This window comes from Colias croceus, chromosome 23 (genome assembly GCF_905220415.1).
Source record: "Colias croceus chromosome 23, ilColCroc2.1".
NCBI lineage: Eukaryota > Metazoa > Arthropoda > Insecta > Lepidoptera > Pieridae > Colias > Colias croceus.
Window position 1 is genome coordinate 4235725 of NC_059559.1, and position 21679 is coordinate 4257403.

General features: G+C 35.5%; 1 protein-coding gene across 7 annotated transcripts in view; it reads right to left on the reverse strand.

Annotated features, from left to right (window-relative positions):
• Positions 1-788: 788 nt before the first annotated feature.
• The window catches only part of LOC123702480 (zinc finger protein 652-like), an 83120-nt gene continuing 62229 nt past the window's right edge, over positions 789-21679 (reverse strand). Inside the window, exons 6-7 of one of the 7 annotated variants that reach the window (XM_045650253.1) lie at positions 7254-7815; positions 1408-1525 (exon numbers count right to left, since the gene is read on the reverse strand). In XM_045650253.1, coding sequence (XP_045506209.1) covers positions 1513-1525; positions 7254-7815 — 575 coding nt within the window. In that variant the 3' untranslated portion in view covers positions 1408-1512. Of the gene's footprint in view, positions 1526-3630; positions 4881-7253; positions 7816-11129; positions 12243-13185; positions 14114-17260; positions 17995-21679 lie in introns of those variants that run through there. The other 6 variants (XM_045650254.1, XM_045650244.1, XM_045650243.1 and 3 more) reach the window with 6 other exon arrangements.

The window sequence follows — 21679 nt, forward strand, 5'->3', positions numbered from 1 at the left end:
AGTGAACATAAAAAATAATATTACAAAAATAAAAGTAACATTAAAAAAAATGTGTGCGTGTACTTACTAGTGTAGAGTGTACACACGTAAGAAGTGAAACTTCTTTATGACCTTATTTTTCAAAAAATAATTTACTATGTGCAACTTTACAGAAATACGTCGAATCTCGCGTCTTATGGATAAGAAAAAGATGGCGCGTAACGAAAAAAAATTGGTTGCCTGTAAAGTCGGTATACGGGCGAAAGTTTTACGTGACAACGACTTTTTATGTCTGTCTCTCTCGCTCTTAGGCGGGCTAACCATGCCCGCGTGCCTCTTTCGGTGACTCATCGTAACGTTACCGAGCGTTACACTTTTTCATAAGTGACTCCCAGCCGCAACCTAATTTAAGACGTTGTCACGTCAAAATGTTACACTAAGTACTTTTCTGCTAGAACCCCTCTGCAGCTATAGGCCTCCACCAAGGCTGTGCAGTCTTCTCTAGATTTGTTTCAAATCTATATATATAAAAGAAAGTCGTGTTAGTTACTCCACTTATAACTCAAGAACGGCTGAACCGTTTTAGCTGAAAATTGGCAGAGAGGTAGTTTAGAGCCAGGAGAAGGACATAGGATACTAAATATGTTCCACGGGCGAAGCCGGGGCGGACCACTAGTATTTTATATAGGTACCTAATAATTATGTTATTTTAAAGTAAACTTAATTTTAAAGTTCTATTAATTACTTTTATTTTTGACGTGACAACGTCTTAAATTAGGTTGCGGCTGGGAGTTACTTATGAAAAAGTGTAACGCTCGGTAAAACTATTGTTTATGGTGATTTTTCAAATGATACCTCAAACTACCACGGTGTTTAAAAGCAACATCACAGAGACTACATTTGAAAGGCTTTTCGCCCGTATGCAAGCGACGATGCGCAAACCAAGTCCCTTTCGTAGTAAAACATTTATTGCAATCATTACATTTAAAATTCTTCACTTTACTATGTATTAAAAGGTGTTCTCGTAAATGCCCTTCTCTATGAAACGCCATACCACAGACAACACAGAGTTTATTTTTTTCTTTTAAATGAACGCAGCGCTGATGACGTATCAAATTTTTTTCATTGACAGATCGATAACCACAGATTCCACAAATCGTCTTTTTATGTGCCTCATTTAAGTGTAAAAAGTATTTATTCCCATTAAATTTCATTTTACATTTAGAACATTGCCTTTCTAAATGAATATTTTGTATGTGACCTGTTAGATACGTTTTTGTTTTAAATACTTTTTGGCAGTAATCACAGGTAAATTGTGTAAACTCTGTAACTGGGTTATTAAAGCCATGTTCTTGACTCATATGCTTTTTCCGTTGGTTGTAATACGTAAATGTTTCTGAGCAAAAATAACATTCGATGCTTTTCACTTTGAAATGTAATCGCAGAACATGGTTTTTGAGATCGTTGTACTGTGTGGAACTAGCTTTACAGACTTGACAAAAATATTTATTGTCTATATCCGCTATGAATTCTTCAAACTTGACTCCTGAAACAAAAAAAAATATCATCAGCTGATCAACATCGACACGAGATTGATCATTGACACTAAGATTGACACCTACTTAATAAAATAGGTAGTTACACAGAATACTTCTAGAATTTATTTTAATGTAGAAGGTATAAAGGAAGGAGTATTATTTCATCTATGTAAATAATTATTTCATCAGCGGGGATTGAACCCACGACCTAAAAGCAGTCACAGTGCTTTATAAATCATAATATGGAATTTATAATTTGTATTTTTAGATTAATATATATATATATATATATACCTAAGTATATCGTTAAATTATTAATAATTATAAGTGCAGGTAGTATATAATATTAACATTCCACTTGAATATAAAATAAAAACGCATCAAGTCATTTCGTACTTTTAAAGATATAAGCAATATGCATACGTGCTAAAGCTTGATTAAGCTAAATTCATCATCAATACTTTGACGATTGTTGAATTTAATAATATAATTATTATTTTTTATTATTATTCTATAATTAATAGCTTACGCGAGAACCAATAAATATATTGTATATAAAATCACTACAAGTCGCTTTCTTTGTCCCTTTGTATGCTTAAATCTTTAAAACTACGCAACGGATTTTGATGCGGATTTTTTTAATAGATAGATTGATTTCAGAGGAAGGTTTTAGTATATAATTTATTAGATTTTAGACAAAGCGGGCGAAGCCGCGTGCGGTTAGCTAGTTAAATATAAAATATTGTTACGCTCTACATTTAGCTCATATAGCACAAGCTTTGTTTAGTCTACCGCTAGATGGCGCTATAATAAATGTAAAACTTTCAAATAATTGTCATATTTTTGGTATCATAACATGGTCTTCACAACTACTCACATTATATTAGAATGGAAGTATTTTGAGATTTAAAAAAAGAAATAAAAATCAAGTGAGAAGTTTTAATTTTTATTAAAATCCATTGGTGAAGACACATGAAATTCAATGCAGTATTTTTTAGTTTATGGCAAACAGGCATACACATACGCGAAATTGACATGAAGTAGTAAGTTTTTATTAGAAACTAGGTTTCCGCCCGCGGCTTCGCACGCGCAGTCAAAGAAAAACCTGCATAGTTCCCGTTCCCGTGGGATTTCCGGGATTGCGTCATTTTCCCGGGTATCAAAATATCTCCATACCAAATTCGTTCAGTAGTTTAGGCTAATTACTTTCGCATTTATAATATTAAGTATGGATTATAAGTATAAATATTTTCTGGAGATTATTTTTAAGTCGATAAACTGAAAAATGGAGTAAGTATTATTTTCATGATAAGCCTACATTAAACAGAAATAATTATATTACTAAGGCTGGTTGCAGAGCTTGACCGACCATCAGTGCGTACCGTCGGTCCTGACGATACGCATCAACAATTGTATGACTATGACACTAATACGCATGACAATACGCGTGCTTATGGTCGGTATAGCTATGAACGGTTTTATGAATTTCCATACATATGACAAGCGCGACTGACATACGCACTGATGGTCGGTCAAACTCTGCAACCAGCCTTAGGTTTCAAAGTACCTAAGTAGTTACTTAAAGACTTATAGCAATTAATATAATTGCATGGAAAACTATTTTTTTTATTAGGTAGATTATTTAAAAATGAAACACAGAGGAAGGTGAAATATTTTTATTTGCAACAAATACTTAAACTATAAAAAGGCAACAGAAACATCATGTCATGAAAATCAACACCCAAACTGACCATATTATGTTTTAATTTTTGTCCAACTTTTTACTGATTATTATTGCACATATTATCAAGATATATTAGTTCTCCTTTCATAGATTACCAAAGTAGTGAGTTACTTCTCAGTTTACAGAGATGTTTGTTTCCTATCAGAAACACCACGACTATGATATTATATAAAAGATCTAGATACGTTACCCGCTCTCTATTTTGGCAAGAAAAAACTCAGCTAAGTGCCCGAGTTTCACTTAGTCACGCACCATTCAGCGTCGTGGCTGGACGTTCTTTTTATATTTTAATCGGCAGTTGTTATTACGAAGTACATGAGTGAGACGTGTATTATGTCTCGTGCGTGAGAGTGAAAGAGAGAACAACTGTATTGGTGATAATGCGTTAGTAAGTAGGTATGTATTAATTACGCTGTTTTTTAGTGCAATGATGTTGGCGTATGCCGCGTCTACTAGTATAATAGGTCATTGCACCACGACCATATCTATGGATTAATCTCCTTTCCCATGCTTTGTGCGTAAATGACTCCGCCAGCTATGCTTCTGTGTGAACCCCTGCCCGCAGCTCCCACATTCATAGCGTTTCTTATCATCATGGATACGAAAATGTTCTTGAAGCGTAGACTTGCGCCCAAAACATTTGGAACACACGTTACACTGATACTCTTTTACACCTGTATGTTTAACCACGTGTTTCTTCAGCTCAAAAGAAGAGTAGAATTCCATTTCACAGTACTGACATTTGTGAGTTCTCTCCAACAAATGTACACGCTTTAAATGCGCGTTTAACGAATGTTTGCTCAGAAACTCGTGATTGCAAATTCTACACGATGCCTTCTCTTGCTTCGGCAATGGAACGCCATGCACTTCGTTCAAATGAATCTCTTTCCGACTCTGGCTTCTAAACTTCTCCTGACAATAACCACATACAGTAAATGTTCTTGCGTTCAAATGAACGCTTTTCTCGTGTGCCTTTTTCTTCGCCTTCGTATCGTAAACATTTGAGCAATATGTACAATTGTACTGTCCAGATGGATGGGACATTTTATGCAACATTAATTTGGCCTCATTTAAGAAACCCGCGGAACATATATCGCAAATGTAGTTACTGTAATGCACATTCATGTGCTCTAACAACGTTTTGAACGTCTTAAACTCTTTGGAGCACAAATAGCAGTGCAGATTGTCGCTGTCGAATCTAAATGGGAGTATATGATTACTGATGTCCGTAAAAACCCGTCTGTGATGGTCTTTGAGATGTTCAAGCATTTCATCGAAAGATTTTATTGGATTGCCGCACAATTTGCATTTGAGTCCTGTGACATCTAACTTGACGCAAAGCTTATTCCTTCCTCGACCAGTTATTCTTTTTATACTATTATTATTTAAATCGCCAGTACTTAAATGTGTTTCTAAAGTGTGTGTCTTTAGATCGGCTGGATCGGGGAACTGTTTGATGCAGAAACAACAGGCATAACCTATTCCGATTTTACAACGAATCGGTGTCGCATTGGTGTTTAATAAAATTTCCTTGACATTTATCTTAGTTTTACTTAGCACGTCAGAAAATCCACGGTTTAATCCAGTGGCTTTCGCGTCGCTAGGGCCGGTTGGGTTACCTAAGGACAGAATTTGTACAATTAATATCAGTAGATTCACTTTCGCATTAGATTTGGTATTCCTATATCATTACATTTCGAAATCTTGCATATTATATGAATAACTAGCGGTCCGCCCCGGCTTCACCCATGGTACATATCCACGTTTTCTCTACATAAGAATCATCCTCGTACTTCAAGGAATATAATAAAAAAAGAATTAAAGAAATCGGTTCAGCTGTTCTAAAGTTATGCGCTTACCAACACATTTTGGGATTCATTTATATATTATAGATTAGTATTGCTTTAAAACCCTTTGGTATATTATGTATACAGGGTTACTTGTAAAACACCGGTAACCTCGCAGGACAAGATAGCTAACATCATAAGCAACAACATTTGTTCTACGACTTTTGATAATTTGTTAGATTTTATTTTCATACAAAAATAAATATTCATTTAATTTTCCGTTTGAATATTATAAACTCTACGCCTCCCAAGAATTACGTAAACAAGAAGCGAACGAGAGGGGGAAGGGGGCGCCGCGTCGTCCATCCGATAATGAATAGAACATAGACTTACAATTAATGTTAGGAGAGTACAATAAAAGTTTCAAAAATCATTTAAAAATAATTTATTGTGTTCTGCCAAAAGTCGTAGAACAAATGTTGTTACTTATGATGTTAGCTATCTTGTCCTGCGAGGTTGTTGGTGTTTTACAAGTAACCCTGTATTATGTATATTATATAATATGTAGATAGTTGTGTATAAATTGATAGTACCTACCTATAATTATAGTAATTAATATAGACAAAAATTATTCATAATTATATAAGTAAGCTTTGTCTTATTTATTTATTTAACAATTTATTACAATATATAAAATTTAAAAGTAAATCTCAGAGAACTTTCAGCTTTAATATTATGTGTAACGGGCCTGTGTGTGTTCCTTAGTTTGCCACTAGATGGTGTTATAATAAATGAGTATATCTATACTAATCTATACATATAATAAATCTGTAGAAGGGTCAATTCTGTACATTGAAAATATTGAAAAAATAAATAGCAGGGGGTGTTACTGGATCGATACCAAACCCAAATATGTGATTAAAAAAATTTTTGTCTGTCTGCCTGTCTGTCTGTCTGTCTGTATGTGAAGGCATCACGTGAAAACTAGCGGTTCGATTTCGATGAAACTTGGTATAATTATACCTTATTATCCTGGGCGTAAAATAGGATACTTTTTATCCTGGAAAAATACGTAGAAAAAAATTAATCGTAATTTTTCAGTTTTATCCATAGACGTTGTTCCGTAGAACCGCGAACACACGTTGCGTATTATTATAGGCCTAGCCGTATTTGGGATTTGAGTCCAATAGATATTTATAAGATGTTATTGACAGAGGTACTCAAAATGGAGAAATAACCATCCACGCGAAGACCGACATCCGCGCGGACGGAGTCGCGGGCGGAAGCTAGTCTATACTAATATTATAAAGCTGAAGAGTTTGTTTGTTTGTTTGAACGCGCTAATCTCGAGAACCACTGGTCCGATTTGAAAAATTCTTTCGGTGTTAGATAGCTCATTTATCGAGGAAGGCTATAGGCTATATATCATCACGCTAAGACCAACAGGAGTGGAGCCACGGGGGTGAAACCGCGCGGAGCAGCTAGTTTAATATTAGTTGTATACGTAGTATAATATATACGTAATAATAATTAGTCTATGATATTAGTGTAGGTATAATTTTACTGGGTTTCCGGCCGTGTTTTCTACCGCGTAGTCTTACTTGAAGAAAAGCATTTCTCAAGCACCACGCTATCCATTGGTGAAAACAAAATTAAAAACAGTGCAGTATATTTTAACTTTATAGCAAATTTATTAGGTTTTAGCGGGCAGAAAGCTACATATATATTACAAGTTACATCTAAAAATAGTAATTTTTACAATCGTTGTCTCGTTGTCTATTTGTGCCCGCTAATATCTGGAACGGCTGGACCCATTCTGACGGGACTTTCACTGATAGATAGCTGATGTTATAAGGAGCATATTTTTTATACTGATATTTCATGTCACTACACGTATTGTCAAGAATATTATCAGCCTGTGATCAATCCTCAAGATTACTTCATCTTATCCTACTAGTATTATGAATGCGAAAGTTTGTGAGGATGGATGTACAATGTACATATTATGTGTATGTTTGTTTGTTACTCTTTCACGCAAACACTAATAAACCGATTACAATGAATTAGCACACATATAGAGAGTAACTTGGATTAGCACATAGGATTGGTTTATCCCGGAAATCCCACAGGAACGGGAACTATGCTGGTTTTTCATTTAAAACGCGAGCGGAAAGCTAGTAGGTAACATAACATCCTTAATATTACATTGCTTCGAAATGCCGCTTCGTCATATGATACTTCAAGCTCGACTGTTGCACGAACGACTCCTCACAAATTCTGCACACATGATTCCTAACATCCAAGTGCATATGCACATGCGTCTTCAAGTTTTTCTTCCATCTAAACGATTTCTCACAATAACTACACTTATACGGCCTTAGCGCTGAGTGTTTTATCGAATGCGTCATCAGTAAGGCATTTGAAGCAAATTTCATATCACACATAGTACACGTAAACCGTTTTTCGCCCATGTGATAGGCCTTTTGATGCCTCAATACTTGGTTGGGAAACGCAAACTTTTTCCCACAAGCGCCACAAGATGGCGCCGGCAGTCCGTGCACTTTCTCCATGTGAAAGGGACGGTTTTGCGTTGGAACTTTCTCGTTGCAAAGATGGCAACTGCGCACTTTAGGCCGCATTTTTAAGTGCACGAATTTGTAGTGCTGGGAGAAGTGATCACGCTTTTTAAAGTTACGGCCGCAGTCGACGCACTCCCATACTATTATACCGTCCTCCTCTTTGCGTAGGAATTTCATTGTACGCCAACCTGGAATAGAAATCTTTGATTCTATATATGGTCAATATTTATAAGTATAATATAAGTGTTATTACTTAGGTAGTTATAGTGAGTAAAAATGTGTCTTACTTTCGATGATTTATTTACTGCACTTGTAGCACACAAAATTAAGAAATATAATGTGTGTTAAGTAATGTAATACGAAAGACCTTATTTCTGTTTATTGAAAGTTTTAATAATATTATGCTCCCATTGTCGGCCGTGGACATACAAACTCGAGGAACACTTCTAAGATAACAATAATAAGATGATAATTTATGATGGACCAATTTCACATCTATCTAATATACAGGGTGTCTCAAAAGAAAGTTTATATTTTGTGGATGAATAAAAAAAAAAGTAAGAGGTGTATTGAAAAAATGTTTATTAATTATTAAAGTGCATAATATGGGAATTTATTTCTTAAAAATAATATCGTCCAAATGCAGTCCATTGCGTTCACGGCACTCATTTAATCGAACAGTAAAATTATAGTTCAGGATACATCGCCCATTTTTGCAAGTGACTACTATCAAGCTGATTTTCCGTTTGTAGCTTTATTTTGATGAGATACCGAATAATTTCGTGTACGAAACTCTCGATTGTGGTAGCTAACAGAGATAACAAGGATAAATTTTTTTATTTGATGGTTCTCAAATATTTATTACGCAATTTGTAGGACAATATGTCTGTTGAATTATATAAACATTAACTAAGTGAAAACAAAAAAATCAGCTTGTTAGTAATCATTCATGATGACCTTGTTATCGATACACTTTGGAAAGGGGGACTCTTTGAACAAACCATAGATTTTGTAGGACAAATATTTTTTCGAATAATTTAAGTAATTATCTTGAGATTGAACAAAAAATAAAAATTCAGTTAGTAATAAATATTTGAGAACCATCAAATCAAAAATTTTTATCCTTGTTATCTCTGTTAGCTATCACAATCGAGACTTTCGTACACGAAATTATTGGGCGTCTCATCAAAATAAAGCTACAAACGGAAAATTAGCTTGATAGTAGTCACTTGCAAAAATGGTCGATGTATCCTGAACTACCTATTACAGTATTTATGACAGCTCGGCAGGTACACACAGTGATGGCTGCCATTTCATGCTGGATATTTTCTTTTAAATGCTCTAGAGAAGTTGGTTTGTTGGCATACACTTTAGATTTAAGATACCCCCACAAGAAATTATCAAGAATAGAAATTAGCGAGGAATTATTGGCCCTTACTTTTTCGAAGACGAAAGGGGGCGTGCAGTTACAGTAAATTCAGAGCGATGGTAGACGAGTTTTTAGTGCCTGCACTGCAAAACTTTCCTGGCTATAACCAGAGAACATGGTTGCAGCAAGACGGAGCTACATCACACACATCCAATGTGTCTTTACCTCGAATTCATGAAATTTTTCCGGGAAAATTGATCTCTAGGAGAGGTGATATAAATTGGCCTCCACGCAGCCCTGATTTAACTCCCATGGACTTTTTCTTATGGGGGTATCTTAAATCTAAAGTGTATGCCAAAAAACCAACTTCTCTAGTGCATTTAAAAGAAAATATCCGACACGAAATGGCAGCCGTCACTGTGTCTACCTGCCGAGCTGTCATAAATAATTTTAGTGTTCGATTAAATGAGTGCCGTGAACGTAATGGACTGCATTTGGACGATATTATTTTTAAGAAATAAATTCCCATATTAAGCACTTTAATAATTAATAAACATTTTTTCAATACACCGCTTACTTTTGTTTTATTCATCCACAAAATATAAACTTTCTTTTGAGACACCCTGTATATTGTAAAGCTGAAAAGTTTGTTTGAACGCGCTAATCTCAGGAACTACTGGTCCGATTAGAAAAATTCTTTCGGTGTTAGATAGCCAATTTATCAAGGAAGGCTATATATCATCACGCTAAGACCAACAGGAGCGGAGTAATGAGGGTAAAACCGCGACGCGCAGCATAATATTAGTTTTTATGGACATCTACTTTTACGATTCGTCCAAATGTGGATAACAAAATCGTGAAATTTAGACGATTTAATAAAATTTCCCACAAAAAGCGACCTTTTCATGAACTACATAATAGCATTTTATGAAGTGAGAAAACTTACAACTACAAAGGAAAAGATACAAAATATTTCCAATGAAAACTTTATTCATCTACTTGGATTCAAATTAAAACAAACAACTTAATTTTTTTTACAAATTAAATTTTTACCATATGCATACAGTTAAAGGTTATTTTTTACATTAATTTAAAAACTAGGTATAGCTCTAAGTATCCTATGTCTATGATATATAAAAGAGCTAGATACGTTACCCGCTCTCTATTTTGGCAAGAAAAAACTCAGGTAAGTGCCCGAGTTTCACTTAGTCACGCACCATTCAGCGTCGTGGCTGGACGTTCTTTTTGTATTTTAATCGGCAGTTGTTATTACGAAGTACATGAGTGAGACATGTATTATGTCTCGTGCGTGAGAGTGAAAGAGAGAACAACTGTATTGGTGATAATGCGTTAGTAAGTAGGTATGTATTAATTACGCTGTTTTTTAGTGCAATGATGTTGGCGTATGCCGCGTCTACTAGTATAATAGGTCATTGTCCTATGTGTATAATGTAACAAATCACTACATAGTATAAAACAAAGTCGCTTTCTCTGTCCTTATGTCGCTATGTCCCTTTGTATGGTTAAATCTTTAAAACTACGCAACGGATTTTGATGCTGTTTTTTTTTAATAGATAGAGTGATCGAAAGGAAGGTTTTAGTATATAATTCATTAGGTTTCAGACAAAGCGGGCGAAGCCGCGGGCGGTAAACTAGTTTCATATATATCCGATTAGTTAGTGAGATGAAAGAGTACATAAATCCATCCTCACAAACTTCCACGATGGCTTTTTTTTCTTGCCGGTTCTTCTCCATAGATACTGCCTTTCGAATCGGTGGTAAATGATAAAACTGTTATGACGATTCAAAAGTGCTTCTAGAAGAAGTCTAATTGAATAAATAAATGTTTGTTTGAATTTATACATGAATCCATCCTCACAAATTTTCACTTTTATAACATCAGTAGGATAGGATGTAAAAGCTACTGGGACAGGAAAGCGATAAAGACAGAATGGGATAAGGAATAGAATAAACAGGAAAGAAAGATATATTTATTTATCATATGTATCTGTACTTATGTGAATGTTTGCTTTGTATATCACTACATAGTATAAAACAAAGTCGCTTTCTCTGTCCCTATGTCCCTTTGTATGCTTATATCTTTAAAACTACGCTACGGATTTTGATGCGGTTTTTTTTAATAGATAGAGTGATTCAAGAGGTAAGTTTTAGTATATAATTTATTAGGTTTTAAAAGCGGGCGAAGCGGAGGGCGGTAAGCTAGTTTTGAATATTTAACAGTGTCACAACAATTCCCTCAATTTGGTTTGGTTTTATTTTCTTTTATTGTTATGGTGGCCTGGTAAATATGTCTGCCTAGCGAAACGGCACCGTTTCGCTATTTTTTTAGTACCTACACCTTTACGTAATGTTTTTTTTGTTACGTGAAGAATTTCCATTCATCCAAGAAGGATAGGATGGAAAGTAAGGAGGAGAGTATAAAAGTATACTAGGATAGGATAGGAAATTCATCTTCTATCGTATAATATCGTGGATCCAACGTAGGTATGATTTATGAACTAAGAAGATAGGACATCACATCGTTTTGTTATTATTATTATCAGTTATCCGACTGACTGTCTTGTTTGCGTTTAAGCGGCCCAGAGTAATCCGGGTGTCGGCTATTCATATGATATTTCAGACTTGAATGTTGCACGAACGCCTCCTCGCAAACCGGGCACACATGGTTCCGTATATTTAAGTGCATCTTCATGTGCGTTCTCAGGTTACCACGCGACCTGTAGCTCTTGCCACAAATCTCACAGGGGTATGGTCTTTTGTCCGTGTGTGTTAGGCGGTGCTGTTGAAGTTTGTTTTGCGTGGCGAATTCTAAACCGCATTCAGGGCACTTGTGGTCCTTTTCGAACATGTGATAGATTCGTATGTGCCGTTCGACTAGGAAGGGGAATGAGAATTTCTTTCCGCACGCACCACAAGTCGGCGCTTCTAGCCCGTGTGTTTCCATATGCAGCGCTCGCTTGTTATGAGGCACTCTCACATCACAGAGATTACAACCGAACACTTTCGGTCGTTTCTTTAGGTGCACATAGTTCCTGTGTTGTGTGTAAAGCCCTCGTTTCTGGAACTCCTTGCTGCACGTGTTGCACTTGTACGATACTTTTTTGTTCTCAATTACGATCGTAAGGTTGGGGTCGTATTTCTCGCCCCTTCTGGGCTTGTGTTTAATTTCTTGTTTCATTGTTAGAACAGATGGCGCTGTTTCTTTTCGTTGCGCGCCATCGTCGCCTAAAAGCAGAAAAATAAAAATGAATCTCTCTTGTGTCCGGCTGTGTTTTTTGCTAGCTTAAGTCCATCCTGTTATTATCTAGTCTAGTCATACAAGTATAATAAACGCGAAAGTTTGTAAGTATGATTGAATGGATATACGTAAAACTTTCACGTAAAATTTAAATGAAAAGAATTTATTTTTGTTAACTTTACAGGAATATAGGTATACATCAGAATAACACATGAGCTATAGAAATACAGTGAAACTTGGTTAAGTGGGACCTGGATAAGTGAGAAACCTCCATAACTGGAACTCATGCTGAGGTCCCAACACTTTGGCATTGAATTACCTCTGTTAGTGGGACGAGTAAACCTCTATATCTGGGATTTGTTCTTTCGATTTATCTTCATACTTACCTCTATAAATGAGACAGCGAGTAAATTTTGTATGCATAAACCTCTGTAACTGAGATAACATTGTTTGTTTACTCATTCTTATTCTATCCACAAATTCCACACGTAATTCCAAGTACGTAAGTACAAATTTTGAGCTTCAATTACCTTCAGTTTTAGTTTTGCTTTACTATCATACAGATGTTTATTTGAAAAATGTCAAAACGTAAGCTACAATCGTTATCATTAGGTGAAAAACTGAAGTTAATATCCATTTATGAACCTGTATTCTCACCTCTATTAATGGAACCCTCTGTAAATGAGACAGATATTTATTTATACCTGCAAGTGGAATACCTCTATAAGTGAAACGACATTGCAGGTCCCTTGATGTCTCACTTAACCAGGTTTCACTGTACTTAATTTCATCCGCAAGTAAAACCGCGCGGCAAAGTTATCATTAAGTATAAAACAAAGTAGCTTTCTCTGTCCCTATGTCCCTTTGTAGGCTTAAATCTTTAAACTACGCAACGGATTTTGATGCGGTTTTTTTAATAGATAGAGTGAATCAAGAGGAAGGTTTTAATTTATTAGGTTTTAGACAAAGCGGGCGAAGCCGCGGGCGGTAAGCTAGTAGACAAATAAATCTCTAACTTTAATGAAAAGACTAGATTGTATAAAGTCTCAACTAATATTATTAAGTGCAAGGATTTTCTTTATTATTTTTTATTTGACCTATATACAAAAAAATATTTTTTGTTTCTTTCTTTCACACGGCCACGGAGCGATTTTATGATACTATTTTTGTATCTGGAGACTTTCTAACTTAGTAAAACATCTCATTCTCATGGTATGATAATTATTCCGATGCGCATTTAAAACACTCCGTAAATAAATTCCAATAGATGGCGCTATATTAAAAATGTTAAGCCTGGGTACGCCAGTAGGCTAAATTTCTATCTCAGTTTGATCAACCGCTACAAAAACACATCCAACACCTATAAACTATCGTTTCTTCTGATTCAGATGTCCTGCAACATGACGCCTTAAATGTTTCTTCCACTTGAAGGCCTCTTCGCAAAAATCGCATTTAAACGGCCTCTCTGTCGTGTGCTTTATAATATGCTGCTGCAAATTCGGCTTAGTCCCGAAGCTCATCTTACAAATCTGGCAGACGTAGTTCTTCTCTCCCATGTGGAAGGTTTTCTGATGTCGCACGACTTGAAACGGGAATGCGAACTTTTTCCCGCACGCGCCGCAAGATGGCGCCGGTATACCGTGCGCGGTTTCCATGTGATGCGCGCGCAAATGTGCCCCAACTTTTTCTGGACAATAGTAACAACCGTACAACTTTGGCCTCTGTTTCAGGTGCACGTGCCTGTAGTGTTGTTTTATCGAGTCGCGTCGCTTGTACGTTCTCGAGCACAGTTTGCATGTGTACGTGTGCGTACCGTCTGTCTCTTGGTGTGCGTCGCAATATTGTTCGCACAATCCGCCTAGAACAAAAGAGCTTCGTCACTTCGTTTCTCGGTTGGCGGACACTTAAGATTATCTTCTATCTTCGAATTTAAAGATTTCCTTTTAGAAGGTTGTTTATAGCACTGCTTACACTTAACAACATTGAACAGTTACGAATATTATTAATCACTAGCGGTCCGCCCCGGCTTCGCCCGTGGTACATATTTCGCAATAAAAGGTAGCTTATGTTCTTTCTCAGGGTCTAAAGATTGTCTGTGACAAATTTCATCAAAATCGGTCCAGTAGTTTATGCGTGAAAACCATACATACATACATACAAACCTTTCCTCTTTATAATATTAGTATAGATAGAGAAAGGAAAACAAAGTACCCATAAATTAAAATAATTTGTTGAAACGCTGATCATTTGAACGTAATAAATTATACAAAAATAATACTTTGTTACAAGAACATAAGCATCAAAATAGTCTGTATAAACTACTAGAAAATTTTACCTTCAATATACTTACTGCATGCTTATATTAATAGATAGATCTATCGATTTTTTTTTATATTAGTTAATTTAAACATAGCTCTGAATATACGTCATTGTATCGTCCTAATTATACAAAATATACCACCGGCGAGGCCGGGGCTGACAGCAAATATAAATTAATTCTTATTCCTACATTTTATATTAGCGTCTGCTATCCTATTTTAAATATATTTTTTTTTATGTAGACTAAAACATATTAAATTGAGATAAAGAGATCGTTCATTATATTTACACTTAATTCATCGTCATTTATAAAAAAAAAAAAATTCTCCTCATTTTATTCAAGTTAATAAATAAGCTGTTTCACTGAAAAAAATTTAAAGTAGGTATAGAAAAAAATTATATTGCATTCACTGCTATAAGACTGAATATTCAAGAGGTTTCACTGATTACTTAACTTTACTAATATGTATTATAAACTAGCTTTCCACCCGCGTTTTCAAAGAAAAACCCGCATAGTTCTCGTTCCCGTGGGATTATCCCGGAAATCCTAATAAACCTACGCTATGTGTTAATCCAAGTTTCCCTCTATATGTGTGCTAAATTACATTGTAATCGGTTCCGTAGCGTTTGCGTGAAAGAGTAACAAACATACACATACACATCCATCCTCACAAACATTATCATTTACTAACTGCTCCGCGCGGTTTCACCCCCGTGACTCCACCCATGTTGGTCGTAGCGTGATGATATAAACTATAACCTTCCTCGATAAATGGGCTATCTAACACCAAACGAATTTTTCAAATCAGACCAGTAGCTCCCGAGATTAGCGCGTTCAAACAAACAAACAAACTCTTCAGTTTTATAATATCTATTAGTATAGATATTATCTATTAGAAGTAAGATAGTAAGATAGGATGGGATGCGAAAGTTTTTGAGGATGGATGGATCTTTGTAACTCTTTTACGCAAATACTTCTTAACTGATTACAATGTTTGACATGTCGGTAGCTGAAGATCCAGTATAAGACATAGGTTACTTTCATCCCTAAAATCCTACAGGAACGGGAACCATGCGGATTTTTCTTTGAAAACGCGCGCAAAGCCATTGGCTGAATAAGATATTATGTATGTTTGTATGATATAGAAGGTATCTTTATAAGTTACTAGCTTACCGCCCGCTTTCTCTAAAACGATTTGAGATTTAAACTATCCTATCTCTCAAGTTGGATCGAACTGCACATGGTGTGCGAATTTTATTATAGGTAATCGGTTAAGTGGTTTAGGAGTCCATTGAGGACAAACATTGCGACACGAGATTTATATAATATATTAAAAAGATATTCATTATCATAGTCATAGTTTCTATGGGATAATTCAAATATGAGTGTTTGACATATCTTAATATTGATGCATACAGTCTATTACTATAGGCCTTTAAAGACTTGATATTACAAGTAATCTTCTATTATATATGTGATAAAACAGTTCTTGTTAAAATAAAGATATAGAATAAGGGTACATTTGATAAATACGGTATTCTAGTAGTTTGATTTGAGCGTACATATTTAAGCATGCTTCTATAAGAAGTCTAATTGAATAAATAAATGTTTGAGTTGAGTTTTTTTTTTGTGTGATGATTTAAAAGTAATGTTAGCCAGAAGGGCTTCTACATTTTAACGCGGACGCGTGCGTGAACTGAATGTTCACCCTGGTAGCGACATGCGCAAGGGCGTCCCCCCGCCACGGGGATCTCGAACCTCGGCTTGGACTGTCGCTTGAGTGGAGGAGGGCGGAAGGGCCCTAGTCGGACGTGTGAGTTTTGAGTGTAAGGTAAGTTAATTACGATAGTGTGTTAAGAAAGAACAAACAAGTAAGTGCGTTTTAAGTTATAGAACTTTTTTTGAATTTACATCAGCGCCATCTGTAGGTGTTATTAGGTTATTAATTATAAAAAAAAATAGTGAATTATGCATAAAAGTTACCAACATAAAACAGAGACTCAACTTTAAATCGTATTCTTTTAAATAAAATTTCCAAATCAAAAAAACAAGAAAAGATAATTTTAGTATAATTATTTTAATAATATGTATGATTGTGTAATTGTGTAAACACAGTCAGTTAAACTTTAAGTAATTCACATACAATTAGTAATTAAATTTTACTATTGGTAGAGTTTTTTTAGAAAACAAAATGCCCGCGCGCGGGCGACCTCCCGCATTGTTCATTGGGCGCGGTTTTTGGAATTGTTTAATTTCGATATCAGTTTTTTTATATACGATACCGATATATCGGTATCAGTATCGATACATCCCTATTTTAGACCAATACGCAAGCATATACAGTGAAACCTGGTTAAGTGAGACATCAAGGGACCTGCAATGTCGTTTCACTTATAGAGGTATTCCACTTACCCAGTGTCTCAGATATACAGGTATAAATAAATATCTGTCTCATTTACAGAGGGTTCCATTAATAGAGGTGAGAGTACAGGTTCATAAATGGATATTAACTTCAGTTTTTCACCTAATGATAACGATTGTAGCTTTCGTTTTGACATTTTTCAAATAAACATCTGTATGATAGTAAAGCAAAACTAAAACTGAAGGTAATTGAAGCTCAAAATTTGTAACTTGGAATTACGTGTGGAATTTGTGGATAGAATAAGAATGAGTAAAAAAACAATGTTATCTCAGTTACAGAGGTTTATGCATACAAAATTTACTCGCTGTCTCATTTATAGAGGTAAGTATGAAGATAAATCGAAAGAACAAATCCCAGATATAGAGGTTTACTCGTCCCACTAACAGAGGTAATTCAATGCCAAAGTGTTGGGACCTCAGCATCAGTTCCAGTTATGGAGGTTTCTCACTTATCCAGGTCCCACTTAACCAAGTTTCACAGTATCTTCACACACATCCCTAGTTCTGAATTTTATGCTTCATCATATGCCTCGACCACGTTTTCCGCCACTTAAAACACTCCCCACAGTATTCACACTTATTCAATTTCTCCTCTGAATGTTTCACTTTATGCTGATACAGATTAACTTTAGACCCGAACTTCATATTACAAACAGGACAGGTTATATTCTTCTCTCCCATATGGTAGGTCTTTTGATGGTGTATTACTTGGAACGGGTAAGAGAATTTTTTTCCGCACGCATTACATGTAGGAGCCGGTACACCATGCTTTGTTTCCATGTGTTGAGCTCTTAAATGTGCCCTGACTTTCTCATTGCAGAAATGGCATCCTGTCATTTTGGAGCCGATTCTGAGATGCACCCATTTATAGTGCTGGTTGAAGAGGCTCTTTTTCCCGAATAGTTTCGCGCAATCTTTGCATTTATATTTTTGCTGGCCGTTCTCTTCTATCTGTGTATAGTTCGGTTCCTCGATCGTATAGCGTTGGTTACCATCGCCTAGAACAAAAGAGGCTCGTTCATTTCAGTTTTTCATTCTGTCCTTTTATTGGATCAACAGTGGCCGATCTTAGTTTTTCTATTTGTAGAGACAGTACCAAGTTAGATGGTGCAAATATTTCTTAACAGCTCTTTTATTTATTAATAGTACAGAAAACAACATTTTACACTTATATCTAACATTATTCGCTATGTGAAACCTTATAAGGTATAAACTGTGTTATAACAAATATTTTATCCTGTCTGGGCTAGAGAAGATATTGAAGACCATCAATGTTTAATCATTCATGGTAGATATAAATAAATAAGAGTAAATAAAGAATATAGATCACATCCCATTTTTGGGTAAACGAAATGAAAATAAAATTATTTAATATGCTATACTTTTATTTTATTATATTGCTACTTAATTAAGGTACGATAGTGTAGTTATTTCATTAGGTATATAATATGTGTAAGCACACTATCTTACTTGTCCTACCAATGTTATAAAATTATTCAATCCTAATTAACCTTTTAACCGCCCGACTTCAGAACAGTTGGCGTGTCCCTAGCGCCCGGCACAGTGAATCGAAAATTAAATACCTAAAAGAAAGAGGGATGTGCAATACTTAACTTTGTGATGTCGATATTTCGTTTTAATAACGACATTTGCATTTGCGAGCGTGGTTAACTAACAACTACATCTCACCAAGCTAAGTTTGCACCTCGCGTCGTTTACGTCACACTGAGGCTTAGGTAGGTACGGGCTGTAAAAAAGGATTCGCTATGACTTTAAAAAAGTAAACAAATATTTGTTAGATTTTACTTTGCATTTGTTGTTTTTTACATTATACATATTATACGGGTACATGCCGCATTCCAGCGAGGTGTAAACTTAGCTTGGTGGAGATATAGGTACCTACCTACTTGAATACTACTTAGGTACCTTACGAAATTATTCGACATTTTTCGCAAGTCAGTAAAACAATAAGTGTTTAAAAATTTGAACGATTTATTAATTATTTTCATCGCCTTCTAGAATTCGTATTAACTCTTCAGTATTCGTCTTGATACATTTCTATCATGTACATTTATCGACATACGAACGTAAAACTTCATGCACAAGCACAACACTGATGAAAAATTCCAGAAGTCGGCACTCGTTTATGACGTAAGAAGCGGTCGTCTTTATCCGACCGTAGCGCAGGGCGTACTAACAAAGTAAGTTTCGGAACATGTAGGCTAGGGATGGGAACCATCAATTGAATCGCTGACATTTCATATGTAAATTTACTTAATTTTAAAGGAATTAAATGAAATACTCACAAATATTTGTAAAAAAATGTTTTATTAACAATTGCTGTATTTGTTTTAAAGTTAATTAGTCAGTATAACGAGAAATATTTTGATATATGTTTATTTTTGTATCGAAAAATCTTGGCATATGTCCCGTCCCTCATGTCGGATTTTGTCGTCATGGGCGTTGCACATCAATACAATTTTCTAAAAATAATGTTAGTAATTCATCTAACTTTGGACATTATTTTTAGGACTTCTAATTAAGAGACTAAAGTGTATTAAACTGTAAACGATTACTTAGTTAACTATTTGCCTAATATAAACATATTTTTGATAGAATGCAGCGTAATTAAATAAAAAAGCTGATTAAACGAGCACTGATATTTAGGTCGTACCTAAATATACGACTCTGGCGAAATGGGCCCGAAAATATTTGTCGGATTAATCCGACGTAGGCGGTTAAAAGGTTAATATTACAAATGCGAAAGTTTGTGAGGATGGATCGATATCTACACTATTGCCTTAACACGTTGACAGTCCCTGCATCACATATGATACAAATTGATATTGATATTTCACAATACGTCCTTGCATCACATATGATGCAAGTAGGCGTACAGATTGTAGGTACGCTGTTTATTGGCGAGGACGTCTGAGTTAGGGAATGTAGTCTTTCGCGGGAAAACCACTGAACGGATATAAGTAAGACTTGGCAATGACGAGGTACATATTATTTTATAATCAAGTTTCAGTAATCACAACTTTTTGGCTTATAGGTATGATTATAATATTATTATGTATAAAAATTGTCTCATAATGTACTATTAAGCAAACGCTATAAAATACAGGCAAGTCTACCCCACTCTTACATTGAGAACATCGACTCCAGAATGATGCCTTACACCATGCCGTTGCAAACCAGACTTCTGTACGAAAGCCTTCCCACAGACCCTACACTCATACCTCCTATCCCCACTGTGTATCCTCAAATGATCTTTCAAATTATTCTCCCACCTAAATCGTCTCTTGCACACATCACATGAAAAGTTTTTAACGTTCGAATGGGTCGCCATATGCAACTTTAGGCCTTGGCTATCAAAGAAATTCTTGGCACAAATTTTGCAATATATTGTCTTTTCACCCATGTGTATTTTCTGCTGATGCCGCACCACTTGGTGTGGATATCTGAATCTCTTGTTACAAACCCCACATTTTGGTGCCGGTATGCTATGCCTCTCCTCTAAGTGGTACGCTCTTTGGTATCCAGGTATATTTTCGTCGCATTTTGGGCACTTTCGTACGCGCGGACGCTTTTTGAAATGCACGAAGCGGTAGTGTTGCGACACTAACGGTTGGGAAGCGAATGACCGCTTGCAAAATGTGCACACGTATTTATCCCCTTCGATGATATAACAGTCGCGGCCTAGAAAAGAATAAGAGCGTCTTACGGGTGGATTATGGTGACACATGGGGTGAAGAAATTACCATAATTTTGAAGTGAAACTTGTTTAGGCGCGTTGAGATTAAAATTTCAAGGTCACGTCATGGCAAAACCGTCACGTCATGGCGTAAGGCGACGATTTTGGAATCTTTCAATCTTGCCAAAGAAGTTTCACTTCTGACACGTGTGATCGGCAAACACGCTCTTTTTTATCATATCATAGGTATGGATTTTAATTTAAACACATCATAAATAGAATTTATCCTTGTCGTTTGGGAAGCTTTGCAGAAATCGCTGGCAGAAAAGGTTATGCATATTAAATTTTTTATAAACTTTTTTAAATTGTCTGCTATATGGTGTACAATAAATATTTTTACTTCAATTATAGGTAAGTATTATGAAAACTAGTCAAAGAGTAAATATTATTATATTTGTGTATATATTCACTTCTTGTATATGCACTATCTAGGTACCTTTCATTATTTTTTATTTCCCAAGGTTGACTGGAAGAAATCACTTCAAAGAGATAAGGCATGTATATCTGTGCATTGTGCAATAAAGTGTTTTATTATTATTGTAGTATCTACATTAATGTATGGTAATGTGGTAAATTGTTCACAAAAAAAAAATCATTAATTTTTCTTATTATTTCACCTTATATAAGTCGTGGTCATATCGTAGATTTGATCATTTCATGATATGAGTGGCCATTTCACGAAATGGTCGCATATCGTGAAATGGCCAATTTAGTTTGGCCACATCATGATGTGGTTTGGGCAGATCAATGATAAGAAATCGTTTCACGATATAGTACGGGAGCTAGCAACGTTTAAAAAAAAGTCATTTTAGTATAGTAGGTTTTTTGATATACTGTTTCTCTTGCTATTTCGGTTAGAGTCCGGGCTGTCTGGCTGTCCGCAGTGGTTGCGTTTATTAGTGCGCATCTTATCAGATCCGCTTCTG